The following is a 20,531-nucleotide window of genomic DNA, read 5'->3' as shown; positions in this document are numbered from 1 at the left end:
CCAGACACAGCCATGTGTCAATCACATCAATATCCCCATTTTAATTATAGGCCTCTGAGTCCACTTAATTTTTCAAATGTTCAAATGCAATAGCGTTTTTCACCGTCTTTATAAAACACTCATAAAGCTCCAGGTAGATACTTAAACTCTATATTTACCCAAACACATATTTCTTAAAAGCTGGTTATTCAAAGGTATTCCGTTTCTGTTGATCCAATACAGGTGCCATGCTTCAAATAATTCTGCTTGAAGGTTTTACTAAAAATGCTTCCGCCTGGATATCCAAGCTTTCTCACCCCCTTCTGAAAATATCACCCCTCACTTCCTCCATCCTTTCACTTTACAACTCTGAAAACAAATGCCAGCATGCCATCATAATAATGCAGTCTGAATTCTATATGTATATTCGGGCAACAACATCCCTAGCTCGTTCTGTACTGGTCTAATGAAGGAGGCATAGCTCTCAACATCAGTCACAAATCTATTAAGATAGTCCACTATAAGGGTATCACTTACAATTTGTTTGACCTTTATTTCTACAAATTTCAAATCCCGAAAATTGCTAGTTGGAAAAATAAGCTTCAACCATATACTGGCCTACACATTCCCTTTGACATTATCTTTTTTTCCGCAGCCTTAATCTTTTTTTAAAAATTTATTTTGATTTTTATGTAACAAATTCTATCATATCAGCAAGAAGAGAGAGTGAAGAATTTATACCACCAGCATATGATATACGAAGAAAGGAGAAAAAGATTTAATAGTTGTAGAGGGACTTATGCCTTGTTGAGCAACTAACCATGTAGATTCATCAAGTAACTATTATCAAGACATCAGCATAGACCATAAACAAGGTATAAACAAAGAATGAATCACTTAACTCAGACCACAGCTAATCATGCATTACCACTTATATTTCTTCATTGTTATCCCCCTTATCACCTTACTCTTAATAACTGTCACATAATACTCTGGAGGCTTTGTAAGCCAGGGCCTATCCAGAGGGCCCTTAGATTTTAGAGCATTAACAAAGGAAATAGCCTACTCAAGCATTACTATAAACCTCCTAACAGCCCCTGTGGGACAAGCTGTCCTAGCTATTGCTCAAGTAGAGCAGTTGCCTACTGGTTAGAGCAGTGGGGTATGAACCAGGGAAGCCACGGTTCAAATCTCACTGTCTTTCCTTGTGACTTTGGGCAAGTCACTTTATTCTCCATTGCCCCAGGTACAAAACTTAAGATTGTAAGCCCTCTAGGGATAGGGAAATACCTACAGTACCTGAATGTAATCCACTTTGAAGTGCCAAAAAAGCAGAATATAAAACATAAATACTGGCTGGAACTAGGATACATACATATCAGGATCTTTGGCTCCAGGCAAAGAACTAGCATAGCAATGTCTGGGCTAGAGAGGGTTATAAAAATAGGGGACCCCTTAGGTAGTTGTTTGTGAACGAACACTTATAACACCGTTGCCGAGTAAGGGTTGGTTTCTGCTTGAGCTAGAAGTCCAAAGGAGCAGGAGAAAATCCTCAGGCCAAAAATACAATAATAAATCTCCCAGCAAAAAAAGTTATTAATGTTAATAATACATTACTTTTAGAAATGCCATGGTGGAAGATTTTGTATCCTTGTGATATCTTTGGAATACCAAACTGCTGTAGTGAATAGAATACTGGTGGGCTGCAGGAGGCCTAGACTTGAATTGTAGGTTGTAGTTTTGTATAGAGGTTTGCAGAATGTTTTAGTTCACCATTGCTATTCTTTATTGGTAAAATCCATGGAGCCAGTTTCTATAGCCTTTTAGGACTTTATGAAGATCACAATGATGAATCAAAGAAGAATGTGCATCAAAATGGTATGCATGTCGCACACACTGGGCCAACAGAGCCTGCAATGCCATAGAGGTAGTCTGCTGGTTACCTCTATAAAACAGATGAGCAGAAATGTTCAAATGGTATATGAATAAAATGCAAGCAGAGTGTCTGATTATTAATTAACAATGAATTAGCAATGTATGGTAGTAACAGAATAAGGAAGCTTCATGTCTGTGTGGAATACAGAAAAGTTAATACATATTTCATGTAATTAAGGAGCAGAGATTTACGCCATCAGTAAGTTTATACCAAATATGAGAACTTTTGAAATTGTTTATAAAAATTACCTTAGTGTTTTATCCGTTTATTTATTGTTATGGTTAATGGTGTCTGGGTGGATCCTTGGACACTGTGGCAGCTGACCACGCCCACAGGGGGCAGCCCCATGAGGGACCATGGTGTCAGGCTAGACTCTGGACAGACAAACACAGAATTGAATCTTTCATTAAACAGTGTGAATGGCCACCAGAGGTGGCAGTAGTGAGTAGTGGTTGTAGATCCTCTGCAAGGCAATGCTGTAGTTGAAAGAGACTGAGAGTTATGAGCACACAATAAGATTAACATTGAGTCCCAATGTAGAAATTGGAGAAGCTCCGAGACAGGGAGAGCAGGCCCTCGAAGGGCGAGTACCTGATAACTTAGAGCAGAGAGACTCGGTAGCATTGTACTCACTTAGCAGTAACAGAGATTCCACTAGACGAGAGGTCTGGCACCGGAGCAGAGAGCAGGCCCTCGAGGAGCGAGTACCTAATTCCAGTGAAGCAGTACTGTGGAGAGAGATGGTTTCTGTACTCACTGATGGGAGCTGTAAGTTAGTTCTTCCAAGTAGAAGGGTAGAGGTTGCAGGCAGCGACACAAGGAACATGGGCCCTTGAGGAGCGAGTACCAGTTTCCTGATAGCACCTGAAAGAAGCAAAGAGGCCCCCGAGGAGCGGGTACCCATTATAGAGACCCCGAAGGGTAGTAAGAGTGGCAGAGTAGCTTAGGAACGGAGAGCGAATCCCATCTGTACGAATCCTTTTGCTAACTCAACGAGCTAGCAAATACTGTAGGCAGATATACCCAGAAGTCGTGACGTCAGAACAGGGGGATGTCCCTGAGGTTCGCGCCAACGTAGAGTTAAAGATGAGGGCGGCATGTGTGCGAGCACTCTAGAGGTATCTTGAAGGAGAATGGCGGGAGGCAGCACCAAAGCCGGTCCGGGGACGCTGGAGAGAACGGCAAGCAGACGCCACGGCGGCCATCAGTCCAAGGTGAGCGGGAGGAGCCGAGAGTAGAGAGAGGTAAGCGAGGCGAAGCCGTCGAAGACCGACGGACGCAACAGTACCCCCTTCAAAGGGCAGCCTGCGGTCCTTTTACCAGGTTTAGGTTTGTGTGGATGCATCTGATGAAACTGAAGAAGCATCTCCTTATCCAGGATATTTGCCATTGGCTCCCAAGAATTTTCCTCGGGGCCAAAACCTTCCCAAGACAGAAGGTATTCCCAAGTTTTGCCACATCTTCTTACATCCAGAATAGCTTCAACCTTATATTCAAGGTCGTCCTCTGTGTTAATAGAAGTTGGTGCTGGAGACTTGGATGAGAACTCACTGAGAATGAGTGGTTTCAAAAGTGAAACGTGGAATGCGTTGTGGATTTTCAATCCAGATGGTAGCTTCAGACTGTATGTAATGTTGCCAAGACGTCGGAGAATTGGAAACTGTCCAACGTAACGTGGAGCAAATAGAGTATAAAGTAACTTTAGTCTCAAATGCTTAGTTGACAGCCAGACTTTGTCACCAGGTTGAAATACAGGCGCATTAGAGTGATGAGTGTCGGATGATTTCTTTTCTCGCTCACCCGCTTTGATTAGCATGTCTTTAGTCTGAGTCCATGATTGATGGATATCATCAGCAGTGGATTGAGCTGCTGGGGATGACACTGAGAGAGTCAGTGGAAGTGGCGGTGAAGGTAGTCATCCATAAACCACTTCGAAAGCTGTTGATCAAGTGGATGACGCTGGATGTGAGTTAATGGCGAATTCTGCCCATGGCAACAGTTCGGCACAGTTATTCTGACGGCAACTCACATAGGCACGAATGAACTGTTTTAGGGTCCTATTCATCCTCTCAGTTTGGCCATTATCTTGGAGTCCAGCTGTCAAAACACTGCCTCTCACACAAACCTTTGTGCATACAGACAGCATAGTGGCAATGTGGTATTCCAACACACAAGCACGCACAGGCTCTTATCTGCTCTGCCAGGAGGCCGCGCAGCTCTAGGCCTCGGCCCTTGCACACTCCATGCATCTACGTGCCATTTATCTAATAAGCATACCGAACGCACTAGCAGACCATCTCAATAGATGTCTCCATCCTCACCAATGGTCTCTGAATCCATATGTAGCAAGCAAAATCTTCTAGCGCTGAGGTCAACCAACCTTTGACCTCTGCGTCCGAATCGAACCACAGACTCTACTCCCTACACATGCATTGAAATGTGTTCCCATGGATGCCTTTGCTCGCCCCTGCAACAAAGGCCTCCTACATGCATCTCTTCCGATACCGCTCATAGCCAAAACTCTAGTGATGCTACAGCAGGACAAGTTTCCAATGATTCTCACAACCACGTTCTGGCCTCGACAAGTATGCTCCCCATACTTCTCATCCTATCACTCTAGTACCCAATTTGCCTGCTTACAGGTCAGTTTCATAACACAGACTCACTGATATTCTCAGGTACTTGTACCTTCACAACAGCCTTCCACACGTAAATCTTACCATTCAAAGTGGGCAAGTTTTACCACATGGTGGGGTAGATTTTATAATTTAGTGCGAACGCGTACTTTTGTTCGCGCACCAGGCGTGAACAAGAGTACGCGGGATTTCAATAGATACGCGCGTAGCCATTAAAATCCGGGATCGGCCGCGCAGCCTGCCTCCGTTCCCTCCAAGGCCGCTCTGAAATCGGAGCGGCCTAGGAGGGAACTTTCTTTTGCTCTCCCCTCACCTTCCCCTCCCTTCCCCTACCTAACCCCCCCCCCCCCCCCCCCGGCCCTATCTAAACCCTCCCCTACCTTTATCGCTGGATTTACACCTGCTGGAGGCAGATGTAAATCTGCGCGCGCCAGCGGGCTGCTGGCGCGCCATCACCCGACCCGGGGGCTGTTCCGGAGGGCATGGCCACGCCCCCGGGCTGAAACCACGCCCGCGGCGCCGCCCCCAAAACGTCACGTCACCCGCGCCATGCCCCCGAAACACCGCGTCACGACCGCCGCGCCCCCGACACGCCTCTCCATGCAAGCCCCGGGACTTACGCGCGTCCTGGGGCTTGCGCGCGCCGCCGAGCCTATGCAAAATAGGCTCAGCGTGCGCAGGGGGGGCTTGGGGTAGGTTTTCGGGGGGTACGCGCGTATCCTACGCGCGTACCCCTTTGAAAATCTACCCCGGTGTGCACAAAAAGGTATTAGCCCCTTTTTCTGCACCACTCCATCTCTCTTACGCTATCTAGGATACCCCTCGTATTCTGGTCCCTAGACATCCTCCGCACGGGTACACCTCAGTTCCATTTTAGCGTACCGCCTTGGAGTAGGGGATGCCCGATTAACGGCTCAACCCCTTATGAGTCAGCTTATCATGGGTTCTCTACAGATTAAACTTCCTCTACGATCACTGGTTATGGAATGGAGCCTACATGTAATGCTTACAAGACACATACGTTCCCCGTTCGAGCCTTTACGTTCCTATAACTTTAAAATTCTAACATGGGAAATTCTTTTCCTCATAGCCATCACTTCTACTAAAAGGGTCAGTGAGTCGCAAGCCTTTGTTGCATACTCACCCGACCCTAGGTTTCTCCGTGACCGAGTGGTCCTCCATACTCACCCTAGTATTCTTCTTAAGGTAGACGCAGCCTCTCACCTTACTCAGAATATACTCTGCCACTATTTCCCAAGGCCTCTCTCTCCCCAGGGTGAGAGGGTTTTCCACACCTTGGACTGTAAGCGTGCACTTGCATTCTATCTAGACCACACCACACTCCATAAAAAATACAACCAACTCTTTCCTTCTTGACAAAGACAAGCTGCGAGTTCCAGTAGCAAACAAACACTCTCCAACTGACTAGTAGAAGGTATCGAATTCTGCTATGAGGCAGCAAGCCTTCCTCTCTAGGAATGAGTGCAGGCATATACTGTAACTGCCATGACAACATCAGTACCACACTATCATTCAGTACCAATTGCCGACATTTCCTAGGCTGCGACATGTAGCTCTCTTCACACATTCGCAGCCCTCTACTGCTTCGATATGGAAGTCTGTCAAGACTCTGCCTTTGGCCAACCTGTCTTGAAAAGCTTTCTTCCACTATAATCCCCAACTCCTTCCACAACCACCTGCTGTGATTTCAGGCTGCCTCATCATTGCCAATAGCACCCCAATTATTGTGCCTTTGCACGAGTTGTCTGCTATTGGCCTGTTGTAATTCGAGTCAGCCTGTAGCTTGCTAATCACCCATATGTGAGGACTACCATCCTGCTTGTCCTGGGAGAAAGAGTTGCTTACCTGTAACAGGTGTTCTCCCAGTACAGCAGGATGTAGTCCTCACGAAACCCACCCGCCACCCTGCGGAGTTTGGTCCGCTATCGTTTATTATTTTTTCGCTCACACTTTTTGCTACAAATGAGACTGAAGGGAGACCCCTGTGGACACAGGGATCATGGCATGCTCAGTGCACTCAGTGTGCCAGTCAAAGCTTTCTAGAAACTTTGACAGAAAAGTTTTCCATGATAGCGCTCCATCCAGTGACGTCACCCCCATATGTGAGGACTACATCCTGCTGTTCTGGGAGAACACCTGTTACAGGTAAGCAACTCTGCTGTCTAGAACGGGTAAATGTGAATCAGTTATTTACTGTTTCTGATAATAGAAAGACTATGGGGTACTCCATGAAGTTAGCATGTGGCACATTTAAAACTAATCGCACAATTAAATTCGTTGCCAGGGGATGTGCAGTTAGTGTAGCTGGGTTTAAAAAAGGATTGGATATGTTCTTGGAGGAAAAGTCCATCACCTGCTTTTAATTAAGTTGACTTAGAAAATAGACACAGCTATTACTAGCAACAGTACATGGGATAGTTTTTGGGAACTTGCCAGGTTCTTATGGCCTGGATTGGCCACTGTTGGAAACAGGATGCTGGGCTTGATGGACCCTTGGTCTGACCCAATATGGCATGTTCTTATGTTCTTAAGAGAAAATATTTTTTTACTTGACGCATAATTAAGTTCTGGAATACGTTGCTAGAGGATATGGTGAAAGCTCTTAGTTTAGCTGTGTTTTTAAAATGTTTGGACAAGTTCCTGGAGGAAAAGTCCATTAACCATTATTAAGGTAAATTTGCAGAAACCCACTGTTTATTCCTGGGATAAGCAGCTTGGAATCTATCTAACCCTTGGGATCCTGCCAAGTACTTGTGACCTGGCTTTGCCACTTTTGAAACAGGATACTGGCTTGATGGTACCCTTAATCTGACCCAGTATGGCAAGTCTTATGTTCTTGACAAATCAAAAAACAAAGAGCATAAAGTAGGTCCTGGAAATGAAAATCCACAAAACACAAAAGGCACCACCTCTCACTTGAAAATCACTTATTGGCACACTAAAAAACTAGGAAATGTGAATAAAGAAAAAAATTATTTATAAAGTAAGAGTCGCATCTGCAAGCCTGACGGCGTGTTCAGCCTAACCAGGGTGAACCATCCGGTCTATTCTTCATTTGCGGCTCTTACCCGGCCGTGAAGCCTGATAGTAAGTATTGTGGGCTATTAAGCCTGAAGGAATATATTTTGTAGATAACAAGTTTTTGTAAATTTTAAACAATGTCCCAATGTCCCGTTGATGTATACAAACAATCTCCCCGACAGCGGCCGGTGTTTCGCTGCGCAACTTGCAGCTTCATCAGGGGTAAAAATACCTTTTAAAGAAAAGAAGGCAGATAACAAACTCAATCAACTTGTATTACGGGAATGGTAAAAGATCATCACTTAACTTGTATTATCGCTGAGCCAACCTCCTCTTGTAACTGTCTGAACCAGACTGCAGGTCTCTCAATGATGTATTCTTGAATGTGGGACAGAGACCGATTACAACAGGGTAGAATGATTAAATAGCCCGCGCGAACTAAAGCATAATGATGTCATGACGCTTGATCGTCATGGTTACTGTGTCAACAAACTGGTGTCAAAGGAAAAATTGCAACTCTAAGGCTGAATTGAGACCATTTGGATGTACAGTGTCTAGCAAATGTATCCACCGCTGTTCCTCTTGTAATAGAGCTCCATTGAAATCACCCCCACGCCATGAGGGAAAAAGCTGTTTTAAGACACAGACACATAGAGATTCAAAACTATGAGCTTTCTCCAAACAATGTGTAACCAGAGGAGCTGTAGTACGTGCTTTATTCAGGCAAAGATCTATGCCTTATCATTCTGGTTTTTAGCTGTCTTCTTGTTTTGCCCACGTACCAAAGGTTACATGGACATTGAATCAGGTAAATGACTCCTGCAGATGTACAATCTGTCTTCTGTTTTAAAGACAGTGTGAAATTCAATCTGGAGAAAAAAAGAACTTCAGTGTCTTCATCACTTTGCACACAGAGCACGAGCCACAAGCGTTATGAGACCCTGTAATGCTTGTGTGTAGTGGTCTGCTTGAGTCTGAGTGCACTGACTGATCCCGTAAATTAGTGCCTCTAGTGTATGTGAACCGTGGGATGTGTTGGAACTCTGGATGAAGTTGCAAAATATGCCAATTATGCGCAATGATGTTTTTCATTTGGTGCGTCATAGAGGAAAAAGGAAGCACGCAGGTGAGATATCCGAATGTTCATCAGGTTTCTGTAGAAATAACCAATCTCTGTGTGCAAACTTGGCTTGCATGTAAGCTCGTCTGATACAGCGTGTTGGATAACCTCTCGCCGCAAATCTTGTGCTCAATAAGTGTGCTTGGACTTTAAAATCCGCTCTGGTGGTACAAAGCCGTTGGATCCGAAGAAATTGACTTACTGGCAAGTTTTCTCTGAGACTGCGAGGGTGGGCGCTAGTAGCCCACAATACTTACTATCAGGCTTCATGGCCGGGTAAGAGCTGCAAATGAAGACTAGACCGGACGGTTCACCCTGGTTAGGCTGAACATGTCGTCAGGCTTGCAGATGCGGCTCTTACTTTATAAATAATTTTTTTCTCTTTTTCTTTATTCACATTTCCTAGTTTTTTTAGTGCGCCAATAAGTGATTTTCAAGTGAGAGGTGGTGCCTTTTGTGTTTTGTGAAGTCTTATGTTCTTACATTCACAATGGCATCTGAAAGCTCAGTGGGATCAATGTATGCAGCCACTTTCCCACAAGGTGTGAACATTTCTAACAATCTCACCTAATCTCTTGCAAGATAGCCGAAAACTGTAAATCTGTTCAGGAGTCAATCCTTCCACCAACCTCAATTTCAGATTGCAGTAATGACAGATGTCTCCAGTTGGGGATGAAGAGCTCTTCTCAACAACTGTTGTTCTCAAGGAACTTATTCTTCACAGGAAAATGACTTCACATAAATCACCTAGCGCATAAAACTCCAGTGCTTTAAAAGTTTTCAATTCTTAGCTAAAAGAAAAGGTGGTTTTAACCTAGACAACCAAGTAGTATGTTCTATATCAAGAAATAAGGAAAAATGGGGTATTTCACACGAGGCATGCAAATTCTGGAAATGGGCAGTTTCCCAAGGAATTTTTCTGATAGCTGTCTAACTCCCTATAAACCAAAACCAAATATCAGACGAGCTATGTCGATACCTGCAACCATACAAGTGATCACTGAACAATGAAATAGAGCAAGAGCTTTTTCATCTTTGAGGTATTCCACAGATAGACCTCTTTACAATGCCATTAGACAGCACAGTTCCCATGTATTGTTCCAGGAGACCAGCAAGGAATTGTATGGCAATAGATGCCTTTTTGATTCCATAGAATCAAGGACTTCTTTATGCATTCCTTCCAATTCCTTTTATAGTTGAGACATGACAAAGGTCTAATGATTTTGATAGTCCTTTTTTGGCCTCATCACATTTGGTTTCCATGTCTTCAGCAGCTAGCTGTCCACAACCAATAAGATTTCATATATTCCCAGTCCTGATCACGCAATACAACGTAATATCCTTTATTCCAAATACAGTCACTAACTGCATGGATGTTGAAAGCCAATTGGCAGTTGCCTGCAGGAGTAACTAAGGATGTTTTAGCATCATGAAAACGCTTTACCAGAATATCTTACAAGTTTAAATGAAAAAGATTCTTGATCTGGTATTCTTGAATAAATCAAGATGTTTTAACTGACTTATTCCTCTCTTTCTTCAATATCTCTAAAAACTGTTTGACGCAGGTTTGAAAACTAGCTCATTCCGAGTTCATCTCAGTGCTATAGAAACATACCATAACAGTTCAAAAGGAATTCCCATCTCACAGTAGCCTATAGTTGCCAGATTCACAGAATGCTTAAAGATTCTCCCACACCTTGGGTCTAATAGTTCTTGCTCAGCTCATGGAATTGCCGTTGAACCTCTAGCCACAACAGATTTAAAATTCCTTTTGTGGAAAGTGTTGTCTTTAATAGCAGTAACTTCTTCCCACAGAGCAAGCTGATAATAATCATTAGTCTCTTCTTATAATCAAATTTACAGCAGATAGTTTTGAAAACTCACCCTAAGTTTCTACCAGAAGTGGTCTCTCAATTTCATCTAAATCAATCCATTGTATTATTGTTGTTTTTTCCAAGACTGTATCCCAGTAAGGTTGAGCAAGCTCTTCCTATCAGAGACTGCAGAAGAGCTTTATTTTATTTGACGAGAACGAAGGCTTATAGTAAGTCTTCACATCTCCTTCAGTTTAATCAAACAGGGGTATTTGGTTATGGAAAAAACTCTGTCCACTTGGATTTCAGATTTCATTTCTTATTGTTATGCTCAGCCGGGACAACAAGTTCAAAATAAGGTAAAAGCCCATCAAGTCAGGGCTGCCAACGTTTCCTTAGATCGTCTTTGCTCTGCTTCCATAAAAGATATCTGGAAGGCTGCTACAATGTCCTCTATCCAGACCTTCACAAATCATTACTGCCTGAGAATGCTTCATGTCAAGCAACAGTTTCAGTCAAGTATTCTCAAAAGCTTATTTAATCTCCCTCTGACACTAGCACAACACGAGTTGTATATTCTTTGCTGAAATACGAAAATAGCAAACAAATGCAGCCTTCAGCTTGGGAGTGCCTACTTGTGTGACTAAATATTGTCTTGCTTATTTACAGCGAAAATAAAGTTACTTATCTGGAACAGGTGTTCATCAAGGACAGCAGGACAAATCATCCATACAGTCCTACCAACTTCCCCTTAGAGCTGAAGGTTAGCTTGGTACAACTGAGGAGATTCATGCGGCAGCTGCATCAGAACCCCCTGTGCATGCTCAGAAAGACTTTCTTGGTCTTTCTGAGCTCCATCCGATAACATCACCTGTTTGCAAGGCTGATTTGTCCTGCTGCTACAGAGAAGCACACCTGTTACAGGGAAGAAACTTTGCTTTAGCCATGGACAAGTTAGGCAATAACGAAAGCCTTGATTTCTTCAGGTAAAATTCTGTTTTGTCTGTAGAAACAGCTTTCATTATTGCCCTGGCCATGTTCAACCCCCATCTTTCCAATATATTCATATGTATCTTTCTGTTTATAGAGAAAATTGCTAATTTGCACTGGCTCATGTTTCTGGCTGCTTCTGATGGACATTTAAGCTTTTACTTCTGTTAGAATTCACTCTCCAGACTAGTAGGAGCAGAATGCAAAACTTTTAATTTTCCTTTGAGATAGCCATGCAGTATATTTAGTCCTTTGTTACATCACAATTAGATTAGAGGTAATGCTAAAGTGATATCTGACTTTCCAGTTGCTTGTAGCAGTCTTTTTGGTTCAGTCACCATTAGATTCATGCTTCAGATAATCCTGTTTTGTGAACAAATATGAAAATGGTGCATTGTTAGTAGGCTTGTTTGCTTGGTGAGGTATTGCTTCCATAGATGGAAAATGATTAAAATTTGAAACATTTTAATTACAGCTACAAAGATAATTACTAACCATCCAGCATACTGAATTGTTAGTCATGTTTTTTACACATGTATTACTTTCAAATTAAACAATTCGGTTTGCAGTTTCTAATGCTAGTTGATAATGGTTCTTGGTTAAGAAAAATAGTCCAAGGAAAGGAACTGTATAGATGAATGTCCCTAGTGAGAATATTGTAATTTTGAGTACCTTTGAATCTTAAACTTTATGAATACAAGGTTCCATTGTCAAGGTGAATGTAGTTCAGTAACAGCCATAAAATACCATTTAATAAAACATAGTTAATCATTATTGCTCCTGGAACTATCAAAGGAGACTAGCTCTGTCTTCAAGATACAATAAGGCTGATGGTAGTAAACAAGCACTAAATTGTAGAATAATGTCAAGATAACAAAACAGAATTATAACTGAAAAGAGTAGGTTAATGGAAAACATCAAATGAAATGGTAAGACTAGAGTGTAGGATTAGTGTTATTTATTATTGGTTAATATCTGCTTGTAGTTTGTTTCACTCTTTTTATGGAACCTTATTTTTCTCTTCTTTCTTTACCTATCTACTGAATACCATTTTATATAAGAGATAGTATGAGTTTGTGTTGAGATAATTTATAAAATACATCTGCTAGTATCACCTGCCATATGGCATGAAACACACTGAATTTGAAGAATGGTGTGATAGTTTCACTAAAGGTCTTGTTGACAATGATGACATGGTCATTTTCCATAAATGATGATGGTGCAGTTTTTTCTTTTTACTAGTTCAGAAAAGCTTTCTTTCCAGGGTGGTATTGAAGGTCTTCATTTGCCAGGTTTCTTTAAAAGCAAGGCCAAAAGTGTTATCTTTGGAATATTTACGCATTTTATAATGTTTGCTCTGATTTTATTCTAAGTATATACAGTACTGTGATTTTATTTACAATTAACATTTAGTGCGCCATATATTTTTGATAGTTCCAAAAAGAACCAGTACTAGTTCTTCACGTTCTGGCCTTCTGGAATGACTGGAAGATAGTGCAGATATCACTAGTTGTTAATACAAGAGTGGGGATAAAAAAAAATAAAAGGAATGGTTTCACTGAGACACAGTAGGTCATTCCAACATATTTTACAGTCCCTTAAGGCAATGTGTTTCCAATTGCATTGGTTATTCTACATCTACATCACCCTTATATTCCCACCCTTATTATAGCTGCACAGTTCATATCCTTTGACACTAATCTATAATGTTGGCTTCTGTGTTATTGTTCATCTCTCCCTCTTCTCTTTATCTCTCTCTAGTCCTGCAGCATCATAGCCTCAGGCTGCATTCTCTACTGTATAGCATCAAGGCAACTCTCCCTACCCCTCAGACATCTCTCTTCCTTTATTTATTGGTTGATGTAGAATAATCAATGCAATTGAAAATGCATTTTGCCTTTAGAGATTATAAAATATGTTACAACGCACTACTGTTTTTCTAAAAAACAAAATATAAAAACCATGAACATGTTCTCTGGATTCTCTCTCTCCAAGCTCAAAGTTTTCTGTGGTTTCTTTCAACAGTGGTAGAACATGGTTTGTTTCCAATGTGCAATAGGCTATGGATTTTTAGAATTACTGTCGTTTTTAATTTTGTAGGTACCATGGGCGGGGTATCAGGGTAGGTTTGCAGTTGACCCTCGATTCGTGACTCATCCAGCTGCTATGGCATATAACATGAACCTTCTACAGGCACATGGGCGTGGTTCTCCTATACCTTATGGCCTTGGACATCATTCTCCCGTCAATATAACGCAACAGGGGCAGCAACAGCTTCAGCATCAAGACAAAGAGCAACATGAACAAAACCGAAATGGTGAGTCCTCATTTTCTGTAAATGCCTGAGTAACTGATATTTATGATTATTAAATCCAGTTTGAAGAAACAATTACATTTATATCCATGTCAACAGGATGTAAAAACACCAACTTTTGTTTTAAGAAAACTCATGCAGAAAACGTGCTTACCATTTAAATTTACTTAAAATTCTGTGTATTATTTTTCATAAAATGTTTCATTTGTATTAACTTGCTTATAGATTGAACTCATCAATAAATCATTCATATTGCTTACCAAAACTGAATGTAGAAATGAGAGAAGTAAATATGCTACTTTCTGTGACTAGGAAAGTACAAAACTTGGGTTGTTTTTTGATATACTGTTCTATATCAAGACAGAAAAAAATAGTCTGAACATTTCTGAAGAATATCAATTGAAATTAAAAAAAAGATTTGTTTTCAGTTTGAGAGACGTTGTATGGTTTTCTTCTCTAGTGGGAATAAAGTTCAAGTATCCGAGAAAGTTAATAGCCGATCATAATGTCCCATATTGTTCTCCATCAACAAGCAAGGTGACATCACCCATTTGTGTGGCTGATTCAACCTGCTGTCTATGGAGAACTCTCGTTACAGGTATGCAACTTCATTTTACTAATACTGGTAACCATACCAGAGGAGACATACTTCATATGTAATCCATGCTTGTTGTTTTCTCTTATAGTAATTGATCACATTACTTAAAAACTAATTAAGCATATTGTGAAAAATAAGGTGTGTCAAATTTTTTTAAATGAAAAATTTGAAGTTAAAGCTGTATGTTCATAACATTTTTGTAAATTCATCTAAAGCATTTGAACACATTGTAGGTAAAAATGAAAGCAATTTAGGATCAGACATGAATAAACTTCGGACCCCTGAGAAAAAACCTCCAGAACCCAAACAGGTATGCTTGTTGCTGGCTGCTAAAAGTTTAATATGTGTTGTTTATATCATTATATATATAAGGAAGAACTTGGATACAAAGAGCAATTTACCGTGTTTTTCGCTCCATAAGATGCACTTTTTTCCCCCCAAAAGTGGGGGGAAAATGTATGTGCGTCTTATGGAGCGAATATAAAAACAAACTAAAAATCTAACAAACCCCCCCACCCTCCTGACTCCCCCAAGACCTGCCACCTTAATTTTCTACAACCCTCCTGACCCCCCCCAAGACCTGCCAAAAGTCCCTGGTGGTCCAGCGGGGGTCCAGGAGTGGTCCGGGAGCGATCTCCTGGACTTGGGCCATCGGCTGCCAGTAATCAAAATGGCGCCGACGACCCTTTGCCTTTACTATATCACTGGGGCCGACCAATGGCAGCGGTAGCCCCTGTGACATAGTAAGGGCAAAGGGCCGTTGGCTGCCAGTAATCAAAATGGCACCGATGGCCCTTTGCCCTTACTTTGTCACAGGGGTTACCGCTGCCATTGGTCGGCCCCAGTGACATAGTAAGGGCAAAGGGCTGTCGGCGCCATTTTGATTACTGGCAGCCGACGCCCAAGCCCAGGAGATCGCTCCCGGTCCGCTCCTGGACCCCCGCTGGACCACCAGGGACTTTTGGCAGGTCTTGGGGGGGGTCAGGAGGGTGGGGAGTTGTTAATTAATTTAAAGGGTTGGGATGGGGTTTTTATTTGGGGGGGGGGGTGTTCCCAGAGAAAGTTTTCTGATCTGGGGAGTGGACCGAAAACAAAATGGGGAGAAAAAAAATGTTACGCACTCCCCTAATTTGCTCCATAAGACGCACAGACGCCCGGGGACAGAGCCAGTTTAGCACAAATTTTTTTTTTTTATTTTCCCCCTCTGAATCCTAGGTGCGTCTTATGGTCAGGTGCGTCTTATGGAGCGAAAAATACGGTAATTGGCTAATGAAAACTGAGGCAGATATAAAGTGGGAAGAAGCATGTTATAAACGCATTAATATACCCAATGTGTTCGTTCATGCTGGGAGAATCATTCTGATGAGGATGTTTGCAGCTTATGTGTCAATAGTTATAGTGGGAACACATTATTTTTCATTTTTTGCTTATCTGCATAGCTAACTTGGGATTTTAGCCCAAAAAAACTTGACTAGAAGAGTGATTGTTTTGCCACGTATTCACCCATTGCATACCATGCTCTAGAAATGAGTATCCTTTGATTGTATTTTGTTTGGTTTGTCAATTGTTGGAAGCTTCTGCCTTATTGGTCAGCAGTGCCTAGTAAATGTGCTTCTTATTCCTGCTGTTCCAGGAATGAGCAGTCTTGGATCTCAAATTCAGACCTGCTTGCAGCATGCCAAGATGCTGGGCTGACATGCAATTGAAATAACTTTGCTTTCATGCTGATGCTGAATAGAAACTGCTCATAGCAATTTGCTGCTGCTACTGCTGCATATCATTTCTATAGTGCTGCTAGATGTACACAAAACGACAGTCTCTAATCCCCTGCTGGATTCAAATCATAGGATCACTACTTTCTGAGCAACTCTGATACACCCTAGCAGAGTGTTCACAGGCAGCCAGTTACATAGATGAAAAATAGAATTTTAATATGACAGTGAATCTGCTGGGGTCTCTTGAATTGCTCGGATGGCATGATAAATCTTAGCAGGGCGTGGGAAAGCTACGGACAGGGTTCTTATGCACTAATATGCAAGTAGAGAATAAGTATTTTTTTCCTGTCGATAGCAGGACTGAATTAGACATGGTGTCTGGGCTGTCCTTCAGCGGCCCTTGAAGCAGAGCGTCTCTTAAAAATCACAGAGCTGTGCGTGTCTTCCTGCATGATCAAGCGCCATCTTCTCAGTCTTATTTCTTCCATGCTGCCATCCGCACACAGAGCGTTTTTCTCCTCTTCTCTGAGTTTTCCTGTGAAAAGAAGAACATCAACAGCTCTTTTCAGTGCTATCATGGTCCCCAAACTACCTAGCTTTAAGTACTGCCAGTGTGGAAAAGTTATGTGTGCCTGGGACCCAAACGTGACCAGTCTACTTGCCAAGAATGCAGTCGTATGTCACCCCGGGCACAGGGGCAGCACACCCAAAAAATTGTGCCCTTCAGAGAGGGGGGCGACAGCTCCTACGCCCCGATGTCAGAGTGCCACTCATCCCATTCCTCCCCAAGCCCAGAGTTGGACTGCCTGGAAAAGTAACGAAGTGATTCTTCCCTGGGGCCCCAGGATAAGAAAGCAACAAAGAGCCAGTTGGTGCAAGCCACCCCAGTGATCCCTCTCCTCCAGGACCCACAAGAGAGTGGGGCGTCGGGAGATGCATCGGTTGTCCAGGCCCAGGAGCTACGCCTGGCCGACACCAGCATCGAAGCACGCCAACCATGAAGGTCCTCATTAGAAGGAACCGACGCATCAATACAGGCATCGAAGCGCAAGCAACCAACTCTTCGGTGGAATGACGTCCTGGCATATGACACATTGAGCCGCCAGAGTACCACAACGCGGCAAAGTGTGCCTCCCAGAAGCCACACACACCATCGCAGGGCCAGGTTGACAGTGTTGACACATGTCCATGACGGGAAGCATCGGCCTATGAAGCATTCAACACAAGTGTCACACACATCTGCTCCGAAGCAGCAGAGTGGCGAGGCCCAGCATAAGAAGCAAAAGGATAGGCCTTCAGAGAAGAAAGGACCAGAGCAAAACTCCCAGGTTTTCTTTACACCTGAGGAACTCTGTGACCTGGAGTTTTCAGACGTAAACCTGCTCTCCAACTATCCTACCTCGGAAGCCTCCTCTGTCTCTTCAAGCCAGGTCTACTCCGACATCTCTTCTGTGTCCAAACTCAAAAGACTGTCACCCCAGATGCAAGAGCCCCTCTCAAAGCATCACAGGCCACCATATGAAGTGGTGCCTCGGCTCACTGCCCCCGCGGACCGGATTCTGATATCCTCCTAGCTGCATGCCTTGTACATCCACACAAAGAAATCTCACCATGGTTAGTGGGACAGAGTAAGCTAAGTCAGCTGCTCAGCACATCCCCACTGAAGGTGGTCTGGCTTCCCAGGTGATGTCGCAGATTTCCACAATTTTAAGTAACTTCTTCTCATCCTTGGAGTCACGCAGACTGGAGCATCCACCTACAAGCCCCTCTTCGGAGGAATTCTCCCCTGAGGATGAATCCCCTCCCCAACAGCAGGAAGAAGTTGTTCCGCAGGTAGGGAAGATGCCTCAGCCGTAGTTCTCCCCATAGCCAAGTTCATATCCGGATGTCTCTCCCCCCAGTTCTCCAGGATCATGAACCGGATTACCATCCGACCCACCCGAGGAGCCTCCAGAGCCCTCCTCACTGCCAGAAGATCTCTCCTTCTCAAATTTCATTGAGAAGGTTAATGCACATCTCAGCGTGGAGACCAGAAAGGTGCAAGACTCTAGGGCAGAGATCCTAGCCATGTTAATCATTTTGAAGGTGCTGGTTGAACCAACAGTGCTGCCTCCCCACGCAGACTAGATGTGGTCCTGGAAAAAACCTGTGAGCCCCCTTTCTCGAGTCTGGCCACATCCAGAAAGACGGATCTAAAATTTAGGATGAGAAAGTCTCCATACTACAGTGCGGTACAGCTCCCACACCCCTCCATCATGATAGTCAGCCATGAAAAAGGCAAAAAAACCTAGACTCCACTCTATTGCGCACCGCCAGGTAAGGACAATTGCTATTTCGATGACTTTGGGGGGAGGTCCTTCTAGTTTGCTATGCTGAACACAAAAATACACCAGTTTTATATCATCCAGTATCTCTATGAGTGCCTGCAGTCCATCAAGCCTCTATTTGAGGAAGGCACCTCCAGCGCAGGGCTGCCAAAACCGGTACTGGACATGAAAGAGGGGCTGTGCCACCTCCTCCACACCATCTACGAGTTGTTTGAAACATCATCCCGCACTTCATATTCAGCCATAGCGGCTCGTCAGATGGCCTGGTTAAGGGCCGGCACCATCCGGGAAGACAAACATGAGAAGTTAGATCTGCCATGTAAGGGTGACAACCTTTTTGGAGACAAGCTACGGGAGACGGTCTCACAACTAAAAGAGCAGTCTTATCCCTGGCCTCACCAAGTGCACACATCTGCAACCCAGAGGTATTATCCAAGCTACCATAAGCCAAGTTTCCAAAAGCGCCTGTTCAGGCCATACACCCCTTACAAAGCACCGTCGTTTCCACAGCCTAGACAGCAGGTGTAACAACCGCAGCCCAGGGGCATGCCTAGTGGCTAGCACCAGCAGAGACAGCCGTCAACCTCCACCCAGAAACCACCACAAAGTTTTTGAAGACAGCGGGGCCACCTCTTCCGCTCCCCATGGAGGACAGAGTAGCGCATTTCTTCAATGCTTGGGCAGCGATAACATCTGACCACTGGTGCTAGGAATTGTTCGCGGAGGCTACCATCTCAATTTCAAGGAGATTACATCTCTTCCTTGCCTAGCAGGTTTTCAGTGGGACCAGGAGCAGATGCAACTCCTGCAAACAGAGGTGTCCTCACTTCTTACTCGGCAGGCCGTACATCACACAGATGCAACAGGGGATTCTATTCCTCATACTTCCTAAGTCCCTAGAAATCAGGAGGCCTCCGCTCATTCTTATACTTACGGGCTCTCAACAAATTCCTCGGAAAGGAAAAATTCAAGATGATGTCCCTAAATTCTGTTCTCCCTTTTCTACAGCCCAGTTATTGGATGTGCTCGCTGGACTTCAAGGATGCCTACTCCCACATTCCGATGCACCATTCCTCATGGTGGTAATTGTGCTTCCAATCCAATGGGCAGCAGTACCCGTACAAGGTGCTCCCATTTGATCTATCTTCCACCCCGAGAGTCTTCACCAAGTGTTTAGCTGTGACCGACCTCAGACGAAAGGGGAGTCAGCTTTTCTCCTACCTGGACGATTGGCTTCTGGTGACTTCGGAGAAGACAACCCTCAAGTTTCACTTGAAGGACACGATCAACTGCTTGCAGTCACCGGGATTCATACTATGAGAAGTCCAGCCGACTCAGGTCCTGCAGTTCATCGGAGCGAAGATAGACACGGTGCTAGGGGAAGCTTTCTTGCCCAAAGATAGGGCCCAAACCCTGCGTGATCTGGCAGAATGATTACAGGCCTGTGCACAACCCTTTGCTCACCAGGTTTTAACCCTGCTGGGCCACATGGCAGCGGCAATATACGTGGTACCTCACACCGACTACACATGCGCTGCCTGCAATGGGGCTTGAAGTCTCAATGGATATAGTTCATTCAACAATTGTCAGACATAGTACTCCTCACCAGGGCCATGAAGACAGCCTAGTGGCTGTCCCCACTAACGCTCATAGAGGGAGCCCTGTTCCAAAGCCCAGTTCATGAATTAATTCTCACCACAGACGCTTCTAACAAGGGGTGGGGAGCCCATCTCAATCACCTAAAGATTCAGGGCTTGTGTTCGGTCTCAGAGCGTTACCGAGAGATAAACCTGCTGGAGTTACCGGTGGTTTGGAAAGCCCTTCTTATCTTTGTCAGCCAAGTTCAGGGCAAAAATGTCATGGGTCACATGGACAATCAGGTGGGCATGTTCTACATAATCAAAGAAGGAGGGTCAGGTTCCTGGATACTGTGCAAGGAGGCAATTCAATTTCTAGAATAGACAGAGAAACATTCTGTCTCCCTAAAAGCGACCTACCTTCCCGGAATTGTGAATTCTAAAGCGGACCGTCTCAGCAGAATATCTCACCCATACGAATGG

The 20,531-nt window shown here is 43.8% G+C and overlaps 1 protein-coding gene across 1 annotated transcript in view; it reads left to right on the top strand.

Moving 5' to 3' along the window:
- The window catches only part of HELZ (helicase with zinc finger), a 639,316-nt gene that overhangs the window by 458,298 nt on the left and 160,487 nt on the right, over nt 1-20,531 (top strand). Inside the window, 2 exon segments of the mRNA XM_029599344.1 lie at nt 13,618-13,834; nt 14,663-14,739. Of these exon segments, the coding sequence (XP_029455204.1) occupies nt 13,618-13,834; nt 14,663-14,739 (294 nt within the window).

The sequence above is a fragment of the Rhinatrema bivittatum genome, chromosome 4 (assembly GCF_901001135.1).
Source record: "Rhinatrema bivittatum chromosome 4, aRhiBiv1.1, whole genome shotgun sequence".
NCBI classification, from domain to species: Eukaryota; Metazoa; Chordata; class Amphibia; order Gymnophiona; family Rhinatrematidae; genus Rhinatrema; species Rhinatrema bivittatum.
The sequence above is the reverse complement of the archived record's forward strand: the minus strand, read 5'-3'. Positions and strand labels throughout refer to the sequence as shown.